This window comes from Aplysia californica, unplaced genomic scaffold, assembly GCF_000002075.1.
Source record: "Aplysia californica isolate F4 #8 unplaced genomic scaffold, AplCal3.0 scaffold01403, whole genome shotgun sequence".
In the NCBI taxonomy this organism is placed as follows: Eukaryota; Metazoa; Mollusca; class Gastropoda; order Aplysiida; family Aplysiidae; genus Aplysia; species Aplysia californica.
Genome location: NW_004798673.1, coordinates 33,802 through 50,840, shown reverse-complemented (window position 1 = coordinate 50,840; position 17,039 = coordinate 33,802). Strand labels below are relative to the sequence as shown.

The 17,039-nt window shown below is 39.7% G+C and overlaps 1 protein-coding gene across 1 annotated transcript; it reads left to right on the top strand.

Annotated features, from left to right (window-relative positions):
* Nucleotides 1-620: 620 nt before the first annotated feature.
* Nucleotides 621-16,801, top strand: LOC101849427 (RUN domain-containing protein 1). Its single transcript, XM_005112777.3, has 15 exons — nt 621-809; nt 1,595-1,739; nt 2,457-2,549; nt 3,759-3,866; nt 4,193-4,305; nt 4,706-4,748; nt 5,051-5,141; nt 5,441-5,502; nt 6,629-6,745; nt 7,643-7,782; nt 8,847-8,964; nt 11,452-11,655; nt 12,578-12,768; nt 13,576-13,670; nt 16,072-16,801. The coding sequence occupies exons 1-15, from the start codon at nt 631-633 to the stop codon at nt 16,176-16,178; spliced, it is 1,806 nt and encodes a 601-aa protein (XP_005112834.1). The 5' UTR covers nt 621-630; the 3' UTR covers nt 16,179-16,801.
* Nucleotides 16,802-17,039: the final 238 nt, after the last annotated feature.

Genomic DNA, 17,039 nt, shown 5'->3' with positions numbered 1-17,039 from the left:
ACAACAGAAACTGGGCTGTGTGCTGCTCTGTAGTCCCAATCAATCAATGGCAATAACGTGGCAACAGGTGTGGAGAGCAGACCCCCATTACTGCTGCTATTGTAGAGAATGGTGAGGGATGTTCATACTTTACTGCTGCAAAAGGCTTATTTTCTATGAGCATTGTTGGAATAACTGTGTGTCCCTTCACATTGGGTCATGTTGCACATTCAGGTGTTGGTGGACAGAATTTTGTATGATTGTTTTGTTTTTGTTTTCAAATCTGATGTCAGTACGGTTGTTTGTTTGCCATAAAACCATTAGTATTATTTAAATTGAATAGAAACAAATGGAGAATAGGCGCCTGTATGAATTGCTAGAATTCATGACACTATTCATCTCTGAGACAGAGACATGAGTGAAACTGAACTCTGCTGCTTTGGCAAAGGTGGTCAATCTGTTCCAGATACTGTGGTCTGCTCTTTCTTCTTCGTTTATATCATGCTACTCATTAACTCATTGTAAAGTACATTTTGCTTATTTGTCTTAGAAAGCTGAAAACGATTTGCCACTGAAGTCTGGCAAAAAGCTACAGAATTAATCAGATATTAATATTGTTCTTGTTTTTCTTTTTAAGGAATTTTAACTACCATGGCGTCTGAAGAAGTTGATGTTGCCCCTAATGAGGATTTTAGCGGGACAGATGCTGTTGACCTAGATTTGGATCTCGACTATGACAGTTTTGATGAAGGGGGAAGTGATCGACCTGCGGAAAGGTGGGCACCGTTGGGTGCTGCTGTCAGCCCAACTCCGTCACCTTATGAACCAAGGTAAGATAGTTTTGTCTTCCTATCTATTGTGATTAACTTTGGGCGTAGAATGCTTACTGGTTGTGATTCAAAACAGTTCCCGTTTTACAAAATGCACTTGTTATGGTTGGAGAATGCAACAGTCAATGATGTAAATACTTATTTTATAAATATGTCTGTGAACATTTTTCCCTTTGTATTTTCTTTTGTTTATTGTTTGTTGTTTGTTTTCAACCTTTCTTGTTCCTTTGACCTGTATTGCAAAAGTACTGGTTTTGTTTTATTTTTTTTGTAATGTCTTATTTGTGTCTGGTATGGTGTGAAGTCAATTTAGAAATAAACATTTCTTTTCTGTTGGAATCCCCTTGGGGATTTTTGTGACGGGTTATTTTGGAAGTGTTTTGGTAGGCTCTCTGGCCACTTTAATCTGTCCTGTAAGAGATGTACATTTGAAAGTTCTCCTATTTAAAATATTGTTTAAAGGTGAATTAAACTCATTCCCTAGTATTTCACCTACAAGTACAAGGAGAACGTTTTGTGAAGTAAGATCCCTGATTTGAGCGCACTGAAATATTGTAGCTTTCAACATTTTTTTTTTGCGGAAACCCAAAAATAAAAATGATAGGCGTGTTTCAAGCAGCCGGCCTTCTAAATGATATTAATAGTTGTGTAGATAGGGATATAAAACAGTTCAATAAATTTCTCCTTTGCTTTTGTAAAAATGGCTAAATGACTGCGGTCTAGTCAACGTGTTTGGTTTGGCTCAAACAAACAAATAAAGGAACAATTTTTCTCTGTTTTAACAGCCACGTGAGTCAGAGAGACGAGCTAGAACGTCTGGAGGAAGAGCAGGAGCAGTTGAACTCATCACTGTTGGCCCTCACCACACACTTTGCCCAGGTCCAGTTCAGGCTCAAGCAGATTGTCAGCGCGGAGCCCGACGACAAGGAGGTTTGTATGCTAGGGGGGATGAGACAATCATAGAGCAACGTTTAGTGGGAAAACAGTGTTTTGTAGAATGAGATGATCTTTGGGAAGTGCTTTGTTGGATAAGACAATCTTTAGGCAATGCTTTGTGGGATGAGACCATCTTTAGGCAATGTTTTGTGGAATGAGACGACCTTTTGACAGTGTTTTGTGGGAAAAGACAATCTTTAGGCGATGCTTTGTGAGATGAGACCATCTTTAGACAGTGCTTTGTGAAGTGAGACAATTTGTAGGCAATGCTTTGTGGGATAAGGCAATACTTTGTGTGGGGTTAGACAATACTTTGTGTGGGATTAGACAGTGCTTTGTGAAATGAGACAAACTTTTGGCAGTGCTTTGTGAGATGAGACAATCTTTAGGCAGTGCTTTGTGGGATGAATGAATCTTTGAAAATTGATTGTTCGGTCGGGCTTTCTTGGATGAGACAGTTTTTGGATACTATCGTCATTTGATTGTGTTTTATGAGGGAAGAAGCAATAATGGAACTCTTCTTTTTAGGAAGGTTGATGACTTTTTGATTGATTGATTGTTAATGTTTTACCCCGCCATCCACACTTTTGATACGATTTGTTTTGCAATGCCGGATACATCAAAATGTGGAAAATTATGCAAAACCATGAGGTATCAGGTATGTCAATATATTGCATCGCAGTGATTAATAAAAAATTTCTTTCTCTCCAGACGCTGTTGAAGGAGCTGGAAGAGTTTGCTTTCAAAGGCATCCCGGATGTTCGAGGTTGCAAGACTCAGGATGCTCAGATCCTGGAGGAGATGGTGGGTTGTGCTGGCTGTAGGAAGATAGTAATACAATGAACAGTCTGCCTTAGAACCTGTAGGAAGATAGTAATACAATGAACAGTCTGCCTTAGAACCTGTAGGAAGATAGTAATACAATGAACAGTCTGCCTTAGAACCCGTAGGAAGATAGTAATACAATGGATTTTGACAAAGAACTTACTGACCTGAAGGAAGGTAGTAATACAATAGTTTCTGCCCAAGAACGAGGTCTTCTGGTAGCTATCTGGTGTCTGAGGTGCTTTAAATAGTGTATTTATAATAGTTTTTATTTCTGTGTAGTTAACGCTGTTGTCTGGTTGTTCTTTCTATGCTCTTAGTTTGGCCATCCTGTCTGCCTGCTCATTTTCTAAGACACCACAGTGTGATGGGGTCCACTGCAGCATGATCCTCAGACATAGGATGTCCTCAATTACTTTTCGTAGCCTTGGTAGTTTTCCAGCAGTGATTGCCTGCTGTACTGACATGGCATCTTTTAGGAATACTACTTGGCTCTGGGGGTCTATGACATTCTTGATGATGTTTGCTGCTTGTATTAGAGCATCCGTCTCTGCCCTGTAGTTTGTAGGGAGAGTCTGATTTCAGTTCTTTTTTTAGTTGAACATTTACTTGTTTCATTTATGTAGCGGTTAGGCTTTTTGACTGGCTCGCAAAAGATGTGTGCTCGATGATAAGAAGAGGAAGATATGTTATTGAGTATCTCTCTCATTCTGCTGGGAGTGAGTGGTTGGTGGGAGCCCTGGTGTGGTTTGCTTCTTCTTTCCTATCAAACATCTATCTATCCTTATCTCCCCTCCTCCTTTTTTATGTTTGTTACTCTCTTGTAACACCTCTAATCTTCTGGCACTCATATGACTTTATGCAGTTGGGAGCGCCGTAATACCTCTACCAAAACATTCTGCTGGGATTTATCCTCACACATTCAGGGTAGGCCCTGACATGCGGGGTTAAAGCGCCCCCCCCCCCACCCCCATGACTTCAGTTGTTCTGCAGGTGGGGTTGGTATTTGTGGACTTGTTTTGGCATGGTACTACATACACAAGAGCTGGTTAAAGTACGCTGTTAATTTCCCCCTGCTGGAAGATCCATAAAGTTTGTGTCATCTTTCCCTTTCTTAAAACATTTACACTCATTTTCAAAAAGTTTTTTTGTCATGCTAAAAGTTTCTTGTTTACTGTGGGTTCACAGAGTGACCGGGAGCATGAGAGCAAGATCTCGGAGCAGCGGGAGAAGCAGAGAGAGTTGATAGAACAGCTCAAGTCTCAGCTTGAGGACCTGGAGACCTACGCTTACGAGGTCAGTCTCTTTCACACTTAGGGTTCACACAGATAGTCAGTCCGTTATACATTTACGGTTCATGTAGATGTTCTGTCTCTTGCTCACTGTGTGTGAATGTGGATGCAACGGGATATTAGAAATGTATATGTATGTATATAGCACTTTTCAAGATGGCATATGTCGGAGTCTTACACTAAGTAGTCGACAGATGCTTATTTGTCTTATTGTGTTGGCATGATATGATATACCTACATCTTGTGTTGCAAAAGCAAGTGTTAATTTCCTTCAATGGAAGATCAATACAGTTTATCTTATATTATTTTGTCTTGTTTTTTTTCTGCCAGACGGGGGATGCAGACAGCCTGCCCACCAGTAAAGTGATGGAGAAACAGAAGGTCGTCTTGGAAGAGTTGCGGCATAAACTTGATCTCAATCTGGAGAATTTCGATAGCCTCAGGTAGACTTCTTTCTTTTTTGATTCTCTTTCCACACATTTTCTTTCAGTTTATTGATTTTTTTTTTCACTGTTTAAAGAAAAAACTATAAGGAAAACCTCCCCAATATTTGTTGGTCTTGATTTCTTATGCTGTTTCTTTGTTTTTGTGTGTGTGACTTATTAAATGCATGCAATGAACAATTTCAAAAGAGCTCAAGCCACCTTACAATGACATCTTAAAGTTGAAGGATGTAATAGCAGCAACAATAAAGTCAGTTTGGTATATGCAAATGTTGAACCTTAGAAATGAGAATTAATCTTTATAAAGAAGATGTATTTGCTTATTTTTAACCTAGCTTTTCTGATATGTGTTTCCAGGACTATTTAAACATAATAATAAGAACTCTGGTTTTATTTTCAGCACGGAAGAGTTACGCCAGGTAGTAGACAATGCTGTTGGACAGGTGAGTCCTTTTGTGTGTGTTTGTATGTGCTGGTAAACATGTAAACATGCTTGTGTGTGTGTGTGTGTGTGTGTGTGTGTGTGTGTGTGTGTGTGTGTGTGTGCATGGGTGTGTGTGTGTGCTGTTGAACATCTGAATGTGTTTGTCAGCCAAGAGGTTTCCTATTATAATCCAAATCTGCTTGTGGTAAAACCGGGCAGCTTTTGATTCGTAATGTACTGTAGGCCACAACTCAAACATACTTTTTCATTCTGACTCCCTACAAATTAGAACTACAACTCTTGTTCTTGTTCCGTCGTCAGATCGTAAATCCGGCAAAAGTAAAGGAGAAGCTGGTGGAGCAGCTGAAGACTCAGATAGTGGACTTGGAGAGGTTTATACAGTTTTTGCAAGGTGAGATGTGGTGTGTGTAAAAAAACAAACCCCCCCCACCCCCACCAAAATGAACGAGGTCGATATGGTTTTGATCTTGGTTTAACACCATTATTGGGCTCTGAAAGGTGATTTGAGACCTGGACCTCTGAATTCAACATCGTGTGTGACAGAGGTTGAGCCAGATTGAGGGAGGGTATTAAAGTTCAACAGACAGTCCCATGTTTAAGAACATTTTAAAACATGACCTGCCAGGTCCCTTATGTTTAACATGTTGCAATGAAATGTTTTAAAATGTTCAATCTCTGATATCATTCCAGGTGAAGCCACAAGTCCAGGGCCTCTGGGAAAAGAAAGATGTATATGTCCCATGCACGAAGAGGTGAGGGAGTACAGTCTTTTAAATTTCATCTTCTTTTTTGTGTGGCTGGCTAGACATTCGTCTTTTGGACTCGGTTGTCTGAGGATAGGGCTGAAAAATAGAACCGGCAACTGCTCACATACCAAACAGCTTTTAGCAAGCTTACTCTTAGATGCCGCAAAAGAAAAAAAATTGTCTTGATTTGACTTGTACGATCAGTTATTTAGCCCCCCCCCTCCCCTCTACAAGTGTTCCTGAGTGCTCTAGGTAATCAGCCACTGTCGTACCAGTTCCTATTATGTAATGGTTAAGGCTCTTTATTTAGCTTTGAAGAGATATGGGTTCGATTTCCAAATGGGAAAGATGTTTGAGTATCTAGTCATTTTGCTGGGATGTCATATCCCACTCGATCAGGTTGGCCTCGAGAGGCAGCAGAGTCATTGTAGCCTGCCCCTTAAATATTGTAAGTGATGTCCATGGAAAGATTTTGCGATCTGCTTTCCTTTCATTTTGGTGCCTTTCGTAAATTTCCATTGGTCTTTTTTTTACTTGAAAGGGATAATGATTTTACTGATTGCTGAGTCCACTGGGTATTGTTATCGATTATAATTCTATTTGAAGATGAAAATATAGCGTCCCCGTCAGATGATAATGTTAGGGACATCTGTTTGTTGAAATCTGACCTCTTTGTGATGGTGCCTGAAGAATGAAAGCCTATTTGCTGCTGGATAAACAATAACTACTATAACGACAGCAACAATGCCATCCTCACCCAAAAGACGATAATGATACAAATGACGTCAACAATAACAAGAACAACACAGCCCCCCATCACCAAGAGCAACAATAGCTGCGACGACTCACAACTACATAAGGTCATATGAGCGCCTAGGGGTGGATGTCAACAAAGAAGTCCAAACGGGGAGTCTTACTCTGCTCACCCCTATAGCCTCAACAGCTCAAAGTCTGCTTCTACTATCAAGGCCCCCCGGAAATAGCAGTTAACAAGAGAGTGACAAACATACAAAAGAAGTGAGGAATTCCGGTGGTGCTCTCCAACCACCTGCTGGTTATCATTTCTTCTTTTCATGTGAAACAATACTGAAGGAAAACTTATTTTTCTCTATCTCTCATTTGCTTTCCCCAGTCATCTTCTGTTCCCCTAACTGGAGTGGGACAAAAAGGAATCCACTCCTCAAGCAACAAGAAATCAAAAGATCATTTCCAGTTTGGCTCAGCAGGCAAGAAAGAGGACCACAACAAGGTGGGTAGAGAGAGAGAGAGAGAGAGAGAGAGAGAGAGAGAGAGAGAGAGAGAGAGAGAGAGAGAGAGAGAGAGAGAGAGAGAGAGAGGGAGGGAGGGAGGGAGGGAGGGAGTTAATTTTGTTTTTGTATGAGTTCAACGCCCTGATGATGCTTCCAGGTCATTTTGAAATCACACTATCGGGTTTCCACGGTACTGGTATCGTATGAACTGAACACAAGAACTTTTTGTACATACTATTATTATTGTTATTATTATCATTATTGTTATCATCATATTATTATACCATTATTATTGTATGATCATACATATTATTATTAGTATTATTATATTATTATTATTATTATTATTATTATTCCTTTTTCCTGATGCTGAAAGTTGTGTTTTGTGTTTATTAACTTTTTTACTTCTCATCTGTTCGAGCTGGACTGTTTGTGTTGATATGTCACATACCATCAATTAGAATAAAATGAAAAAGCTAACAGACACACACGCAAACAAACATAAAAATACATGCACAGTCAAACACTTGCATATAAATTTCCCCTTCCTCCTTCGAAGTGGGCATTAACATGCCATATGCACAAGCTAGTCACACAAACACGTTCACCCTCCAACGCACACACACACACACACGCACACACAGACACACACACACACACACACACACACACACACACACACCTTCACACAAACACTTAAACACACTCCAGTGCACAAACTAATATACTCAAATACCAACAATGTTTCAGTCCCCCCACCCCACCACCATCATTTTGTCTTCTTTTCTTTTAAAAGCTAATTTTTATCTTTTTTTTTTGGTGCTTTTCTTCTCTGGTGTCTGGTCAACCATGACGTGGTGCCCTCTCTCTGTCCCGCTGCGTATGGGTGAGTGCAGCAGCTCAACGACTCGACCGCTACCATAATGAAGAAGGCCCTGACTGTGCTGCAGATCTACGTCATCAGTCACCTGGGCTGCGGCAGCCGTGACTTTAAGCGTAATCTGCTCAAGAAGACCACAAGGGGAAACCACTGGGGGTGAGTTCTCAGAATGCAAGGGCATTGTGTCCCGTAGACATGGTTTTATGGCTTTTCCTCCCTCCCTTTCCCTTTTTTTAAAAAACATGAGGCACCAGATTTGATTTTTGCCTGTGTTGATATTGATCTCTGTTGGGGCTGGCCAGGTGGATGGAGAGCCTCAGAGACTCCTCAAATGGCTGAGGTAGAAAAGATGTCTGAGTGAGCGCTTGAACCAGGGTAACGAGCGGGCTCCTTAGTTCAGCGTGTTGCCAGCATGGCTAACTCCTGGTCCACTTCTTAGACAGACACCATGACTTTGCTCTGACTATTCTGTAGGTCTACCTCCTTAAAATTCTTAGGTCATTGAAGCAATCTGTTCAACTTGTACAAGTTGGCACATCTACTGAATGGATGCGCCTTCTTTCCTATAAAAAATATATTGTTTCGATCTCCCCTCCTTTTTTGTGTTTGTTACTCTCTTGTAACACCTCTAATCTTTGGAACTTTCTGACCTTATTGTGTTGCAAGTGCCGTAAAACTCTTACTAAAACTAGAATGGATGCCGCATTATTGTTTTCTTCATTTGTCATTATTATCTGTTTGCCTGTGCTGCAGCTGTATCCTCATGTTGTATTAAATCTTCATTATTTTTATTAAAATATTAGTAGATAATGCTTGCTTTTAGCTTGAAACCTATCCTTTTTATACTGAAAATGCTAACGTTTTCATGTTTCAAAGTAAACTTGTAGCAACAAAGCGGGAAATTTGTTATAGTTATGATGGTGTGAAGGGGGAAACAACAGTCAGGGAGCACAACTCCCACTGTGGCAGGGTGCCTGGCATATGTTTAAACTACTTTCTAGTGTTGTGTGTGTGTCTGTACCAGCCATATCTTTAGTTCAGCTCTCTTGTCCCACCAGTCTGTTGACCAAGGGTCTGGTCAAGCAAGAAAACAAATCCTTTTGGAGGTTAACTAATTTTTCATGACATATAAGTTTATTGGACATTCATTATTTATTTTGATGTAAAATACAATTGTCCAACCCATAACCCCCCCCCCCACTTCCGCTTATCCGTGACAGTGACCTGCGAGCCAAGCTGGAGATGGCTGTTACCCGCTGCATTGACCTGGCCGAGCAGCAGAAACTGGAGGCCAAGCAAGACACAGACACTGACGAATACTCCTCCGATTCCGATGAGGTTTGTCATGTAAAAAAAAAAGTTACAGTTTCTCATTGAGCGATTAGTCAAGTTTGTCTTGTGAGGGCAAAGTTACAATTTTTCATTGTTAGATTTGTAAAGTTTGACATCGTCAGTTTTATACATTGTGGGTGGTTGGCGGATGCTCTGGTATGGTTCACTTCTTCTTTCCTATCAAACATCTATCATCTTTATCTCCCCTCCTTCTTTTTGGTGTTTGTTTCTCTCTTGTAACACCTCTAATCTTCGGCACTTATATGACCTTATTGTGTTGCAAGTGCCGTAAAACACTTACTAAAACTAAAAAGTTTTTTACATTACAGTGGCTGTAGAGGTATGCCTGATTGCGTGTAGGGAAGAAACTCTGTAAACTTCTCAGACTAAATGCAGAACAAATGATCGTGGGAATAATGTGAAAGTTTTACAGTTGCATTTCTTTTAAGCTGTCTCTGAAATCCTCTGAAAAAAAGAAAAATTGTCCTGGGCAACAATGTCATTGCACACCGGACAGGTCCATAAGTGTTCAGTTCCTCTCAGCACTAAAGCCCGCAAGGTATCTATACTAATTGTTCTTGTGGCTGTTTGATTGTGGCGATGTCTTTCCTTTCCAGATAATCGTTCTTTCTTCCTTCTCCTCTCTCTAAGTTGCAGATGTTAGTCGTGTCATAGATGAGTTTCAAGTTTCTCCACTTGCTGATGTCGCTTGGGTGATGAATTGGACTGCTGTCATTTTGGGTGGATGTTGAGTCAAGTTACCAAATTCTTGAATATAACCCTCTATACGTTTCCCTGAATAGCAGAGTCACTTTGATCTTAACGTCACATAAAATCTTAAGAGTTTGTGGTTTTATTTGGGCAATGGGTGTACTTTTATTCAAAAAGTTGACATAATCTGGGACTTTTATTATTACCTGACATCACCTGAGACATGAAAATTTGGTTTTGTTGGTGCACAAATGTGAGGCATCGTGGTGAAATCATGCGTTTCTCAAAGTATTGGAAATCAAAGAAATCGACATTTTGCTGGCCATTGGGCAATTTTTTTCTAATTTTCTTTTTTTGGCTTAACACCTTCTATGTCCATTTAAAAACATATTTCAGCGTAGATTTTACTGAAAAACATTGATTAAAGACACAAAAATCATAAATTTTCATTTTCCAAGGACTCTCAAGCTATGGGAATTACAAAACTTTGGTTGCCATTTTCTCGCTAATTGTACCTTTGAAACCAGACAACCCTCACTTCCTTCTATCGCAAATATTTTGACTTCTATTCAACATAGATGGATATTTGTTCACCAGAAAGGAAGGCAAATGAACAGGCTTTAAGATTATACCTATAAACACATATGCCCAAAAATTGACGAGCACTTGATTCGACGTCGTGACACAAATGTTTTTTCAATGAGTGAGGTGATATAAAGCACACTTTGAAAAATAATGATGATTGGAACAGCTTCAGAGAGACTGTGATCTTGTTGTTATTGCTAGTTCAGTTGTACTTGGGCTGTTGTCCTTCTGCCACATGTTGTGTTGTTGAAGGTTGGTAGGGTGTTGAGTAACTTATCATAGTTTTGAGTATATAGAAGAACGCTTTCCTTATTTCAATGTTTTTTCCCTAATTCTGGGTATATATATATATTTTTTTTTAATTAAAAATTTTTTTTTATTTTTTTATTTTTTTAAATTTGGAAATATGTTAGTGCATCTACATTGTGTTTTGATGTGATGGGAGGCAGTGGGAATATCTTAGTGGATCTGTTTTCCCTGTACGTGACAGTGGACGTAATATGTGAACACAAGAAGTTTTTTTTTTTTTTTAATAAAGAAAGGAAGTGAGCTTAGCAACCTATCTCTGTTTGTCCTCCCAAAAAATTCAAAATTCTTAAGTTCAAATTTCATCAATTTTGATATTAAAGTGCCTTTTTGGCAGCAGTTCTGAATGAGTAATTTGTATGTGGGGACAAGAGCAGAGGAGGAAAGATAATGCCTGGAAAAATTCCAGTTTTTGCTAACTGGGTTCTGCTCAGTGGCAAGCGGGTGTGATCTTTTTTATCATGCGTATGACTATGAGTCTGTCTGTAGGTGTAAGTATAATATATAGTGTGTGTGTGTGAGAGAGAGAGAGAGAGAGAGAGAGAGAGAGGAGAGAGAGAGAGAGAGAGAGAACCTAACAAATGTGCTAGTGTCTGGACAATAAAGATTAATCTATCTTATTTTAAATCCAATGGGATTCAACTGAGTTCAGTCTCTAAGTACTCAACCCCCTTCCTCCTCTGGTTTCTCTCCCAGTGGGTGATTGGCAGGTGCTTTGGTGTGGTTTGCTCCCTCATTACTATCAAGCTCCCATCATCTTAATCTCTCCTCCTTCTTTTTTGTGTTTGTTACTCTCCTGTAACATCTCTAATCTTTTGCACGCATACGACCTAATTGTGTTGCAAGTGTCGTAAAATGCTCACCAAATCAATAAAAACAAAGTCTCCCCAGCATGTGCACCAGAGCAGCCCGGCCCTGACCCAGTGTGTGAGGAAAGAGCTGGCCATGTCCATCCGTGACCTCATGGAGCACGGCCTCATGGAGGTGGGTCAGTCCACCAGCCTGGTGCCCTTTGGCTGTTTCCCCAACCGCTCGGCCAACGCCACACGCATGCTGCACGCCTGGGACCTGTTCCTCAAGTATTACGAGATGAAGGTATGGGCACTTCTACCTAGAGGATGCGATGAGATAGGATATACTTTTTTTGATATTATAGAAGTCAGGCTATCTCTCCGGTGGAGCGTATCCAAGAAGTAAAGATCTGAAGGGAGGGAACGAGTTCTTTGGCAATCTACTTCTTCCGTATCTACTGCGCAGGCAAAGCTGGATCTTACGTACCTGCTTTAAGAAGTCTGTCAAGACACAAAAGGCCATACATTATGTATTAATACTTTTTATTATTATTATTATTATTATATTATGATTCTTTCTATTAGTATCATCATTATTATTATAAGCTATACATTATTGGTCCTGTATGCTGTAAAATGAGTTGAGGTAAGGTATACTTTTCTCACTGCTCTCCAGGAGGCTGAGAATGTTTGGGAATGTTATTGGGTCGGTTGGGGTTTCAATAGATTGGAACGCACATAGAGTTTTTTATCTAGCAAGGATATGCTTTATTTAAATGGGATCTACTAACACTGTATGAGATGTACGTTTTTAGTACTCCAGTAGGTCAAAGAAAATGTCGTCTCTGATTAGAGATTAGTCCATAATTCGAACGTTTGATGACCAGTTGAATAGTAACTATATTATAAATTAGTGTAAAGTGGGAAATAACTTGTCCTTTGAAAGGGTGCTCAATGCTGAAGAAATGAGTGGTTTTTGAGTCTTTAAAAAATGTTGTCTGTTTGTTTAGTGTATCATTATGTACATGGTAAAATGTTTAGACTAAATATGGTAAATTCATTCAAGAAATAGTTCATTTTTTATCAAGAATCTCCATCTTTGTGCTGGGATGCTGTATCTCACTCAGCCTGAACTGAAGCTAACAGATGTTAAGCTGCCTGCCTCCTGAATTCTTTAAATTGTGATGAATGAATCTTAAAATATTGACAATCCATTGTGTTGCCAGCATGGGCGAGAGTACAATGAATCTCCGGCCCGAAAGCTCTCTCAGTCCTTCCACTTGGACATGGTCGGGGGCAAGCCAATCACAGCCAAGCAGACCCTGTTGGGGGCCATCAACACCGTCATCAACTCTCACACGCCCCTCAAACGGAGCGAGGATGCTCACCTCAAAGCCTTCATCTGTTTGGCTCTCAAGTAAGTTGTTGGTCATCCCTCAACCTGCTGAGTATCATGTTTGAAATTGAAATGAGTTGTCAATGTGTCTATTTAAGCGTTGTACTCGTATTAAAGAACCCCAAAACAACATAGCTAGTACTGTGCGGTGATCAGAACATTTACGTGTGTCTGGTGAAACATAGTTTCGGAATGTAAAAGTTGATTGGAAATTTTTTGTTTGTACCAATATATAGTTATTTTGTATGATTATTTGCTAAGTAAAGAAAAGCACATTGACACTTTAACAGTCATTTAGTGCAGAGAAAAAGTTAATTACCTGTATTTCCTGTCTTGGGCAACAACGTCATTGCACACCGGACAGGTCCATGAGTGCTCAAACAAAAAGTTACATGGACAGAAACAACAGTGGGAGAGAAAATTCAGACCTACCTATGGTGTTCTCCAACTGCGCACATTTTTTATGATGTGTCTCATAAGCCAGTTGTTCATATGTACTGAGCCCAAAATTTCGATTTTTGTAAAATTTTAAAATTAATTGCAGTTTCTCTGTCTGTGGTTTCAGTTGTATAATAATATATATATATATATATATATGCTCCTGAAATATTTTGCCCAAATTGAATTTTTAAATGTTGCAAAAAGCAAGAAAGATTACATAATTTGGGTCCAGTTTTTAAAAGAATGATATGGGTTTTTTGCTCTCATCTGAAAAATTTAGCTTTGTTGATATAAACCAGTTAAACAGCTTTCTAACGCCTTTGTAGAACGAATCTCCCAAAAGGATGCATAAAGTGAATTGCTTTTTTCTGTTCTTTTCCCTACCAGTGAGCGCAAGCTGGTGACCTGGCTACGGCTCTTGTTCCGCACCCAGACTCTGATTGACACATATTACCAGGACTGGAGCTACGTGGCTCGAACAGGTCAGCTGGGGTGTCCTTGACCCTTTCTGTGTTGTTTAGTTTTTAGTCTCTCATGCTAGGCAAAAAGATATATGTTTTTGGTTGTGTTTCTATACTTAAGCAAGTTACTTAATGGAGCATTTTAATGAATGATATTACTGTGCAGCCAAAATTTCGTGGTGCAACTTATTCTCAAATGTCATTTCAATGGGTGAATCAGTGTCGCACATACTCTGCACAGCAGTTTGTATAAATTTGCCTCAACTTAAACATATTTTTCCCCAACAATTTAGGCTAGATTAAAAAACTTTTCTTTACAAATATATAAAATACTACAAATCTCAGTCACGCGGAAAATGGAGTGTTCACAGCACTTCTTGCTTCTCACAAACATTTTTCATATGTATGTGGCCTGCGTCACAGATCACCAATGACACTTTTTAATGGTAAAACTATAGCCCATGCTTAATTACGATCTTCTGATAGATGACCAAAGATATTGTAAAGAATTTCTACGCATACTTTATAACTAGTCTGATGAGAAGCAGCATGATGGTAGGGATGAATATTAGTGGAATATTGTGACCGGAAACTGCCTTGGTTTGGTGCCGTCATGTTGTACTTCAGGGCTTCCAGTCTTCCGCAATGTAGTAGAATTCCGCAAATGGAAAAATTTCCGTGAAAATTCATGAAAAAAAAAAAGTAAAAAAAATTATTTTCAAAAATGCGAACTAAAATATTTCCGTTATTACCAATAGTCAACAATAGCCAACCCATACCGGAAGTGCTCTTTTATTTGAAAGTGTAGACAGTGTCTTTCACTTTCACTTTCTAAAGCACAAGAAGCACAGCACCAGCTCTGTAAACAAAAGGAAGAAATGACGATTGTGGTTGAATAGATCTTCGGCCTGCCAAGAAAAGAAAACTCTAAAGAGAGCTTGATGTAATTTACCAGACTTGTTTATTTGTAAGTATTGTTGTGGATTTAAGTTGAATACAAGCTGTCAAGTTATTTAGATCTAGAATCTAGAGATCAAGTCAAGCTGTTATACTATTATTATAAGGATTCTACACCTTATGATGATTATGGTGCAAACCAACACAAGCAGAAAAAAGTTGAACTGTCAAGTTTTATAGATCTAGTTGTGGATGTACAGTATCGGTACAAGGGAGAAAGCATGGCTTTGGATTTGGAAATGTATGGATTAACACAAGCAGAAAATTATGTAGGCCTATGCAAGGTATGTTTTTTTTCTCACTTATTATCTTGTTAAATTTAGGCTTGAATAGCCAGAAATGGCATAGAATCTACTTAGGATGCCCTGAAACCAAAAATTCTCAAACATAAAGGGGACGGTGTCCCCCTCCAACCCCCTGTCAGGGCTCTGCCCTGGACCAGAAAATCCTCGAAAAATGACTTCAGCTGCTGGAAGCTCTGGTACTTAGTTAGATACCAGCGAGAGAGTTTTGTTGTGCACCATTTATTGCATGAAAGGTGCTCAAAACATGAGTTCCATAAGCATAGTGTGGCGATCAGAAGAAGTAGGACGCACCTGCTTTTAAAAGTGCTATTGTCCCAGCTCATAGGATACTTGGGTCTTTTGATTTGCAGCCATACATAAATTTTGGACATCGTGTTGCATAGACAATATATTGTCAAAGGCAGCTCCTAAATTTCTGGCCTTTGGTGTCAAGGCCACTTTCTCATTTCCTACAACAGTATGATCTGTACCAGAAAATTGAGTCACCAAAGACTTTGGTTGACATATAACATTGCTTTGGTCTTATTGTCATGTAACCCCAGTCTGTTGGGCATCGTTGGTCTTGACTTTGTCTCCATATTTTGTCATGTATGAAGCCTGGCCCCTGTGAACATGTATGGCTGTGTGTCATAGTTACGTTATCTTCAGTTCTTTGGCATCATCACGGGTGTGTTGACAGATTTGCTCCACCAGCTCAAGTGTGAAAAACATTCTGGAAAGTGCACCTGCTGTACGGACAGACAGAGGCTGGGAGGGACGTGGGTCAGGGGGAGGGTTGGAGGGGGTGGGGGTGGAGTAATTCTGCATTGTTGGTCTTTTGGACATGGGACAGCTGATTAGGAATTAAACAAATTTTTCAAATAACGACATGACAACATTTTATAATTGTGCATATCACCTGTCACCTGCCACCATGGCCGGATGTGTTTGTCCGTTGGCAGCTCACTCCGTGTCACAGCGGGCCTCCAATCTTTCCCGGTTTCTGCTTCGATGTATTAGTCCATGCGGAACCTGTAGACCACTGTTGAATTTTCTGTTTTTTTCTATCTGTCCGTCTTACTTTTTCCCAGCACTAAATGACCATTATTGTGTCAATGTGCTTCTCTTTACTCAAATAAACAAACAAATTTCCCAACCAAGTTCTGTGGGGTTTCTCTCAGGTTTCGAGGATGCCTTGAGGTCCCTGGAACGCTTGTTGGTGATAAACTTCAACCTGCCTGTGGACCTAGCTGTCAGGACCTTCAGTAGCATCAAGGACGCATTTTGATCCGGCCAGATTTCTCTCATCAGAGGTTACGTAATCAAGGTCAAGAATTTGGCGGCGCGTTACAGCAAGCAAAATTTTTTGTGGCTATATGGGGATGTTAAAAATATGAGCGTTTCTTTGAGACTTGTTTATATTATGTTACTTTGCAGGTATCTGAAGTACTTGCCAAGTGATTGGAAATTTTCTTTGGGAAGTCACTTTAGTGTGCATGTGGGGGCAGGGGGGGGGGTTGATATGAACATTGCTAAATTATGTTCTTTTCATCATCAACTGAAATTGTCTGTTTTTAGGCAATTGGCTGGCTTTTTTGGCATTAAGTGAAAAGTAATCCGTCTACCTCTTCCTTTCAAGGTTCCCAGGCCCTTTATTTCTGGTAGTCGTGTCTTTATTGAAAATAGTTATGTTCAGTGTTTGGCTGTGGCGCTGCTCTTTAATTGCAGCACAAAAGACTTATCAGTGTGGGGAATTTGTGGTGTGGGCCACGGTTTGACATGTTGTAGGGATTTAGAGTGACTGGTTGTGTGTAACCTTCTTTACTTTGACTTGTACATGTCACTAACACAAACACACTGACACAAACACACTGACACAAACACACTGACACAAACACACTGACACTGACACTGACAGACTGGTGGTCTCTCTCTCCTTCTGGGAGTTGAGCCAAGACATTACTTAATGTGAATTACAACTTCAAAGTGAATATATTTCAAGGTTTTTGGTGGTTTTTTAAATCAATGTTTTCATTTGAATAAACTTTATTTTTATTTATTTTGACGGAGATGACAGGACTAGGTTAGAGAAAAAAATGTGGATGACCAAATTGAGTTTGCATTTACAAAAAATGTTTTTACTGTACAT

Bases quoted from the DNA above. Each gene is read 5' to 3' on its own strand.
- LOC101849427 (XM_005112777.3), top strand. From the start codon at position 631: ATGGCGTCTGAAGAAGTTGATGTTGCCCCTAATGAGGATTTTAGCGGG. The intron at 8,965-11,451 runs GTTTGTCATGTA...AAGTCTCCCCAG, and splicing joins ACTCCTCCGATTCCGATGAG to CATGTGCACCAGAGCAGCCC. The intron at 11,656-12,577 runs GTATGGGCACTT...TTGTGTTGCCAG, and splicing joins TCAAGTATTACGAGATGAAG to CATGGGCGAGAGTACAATGA.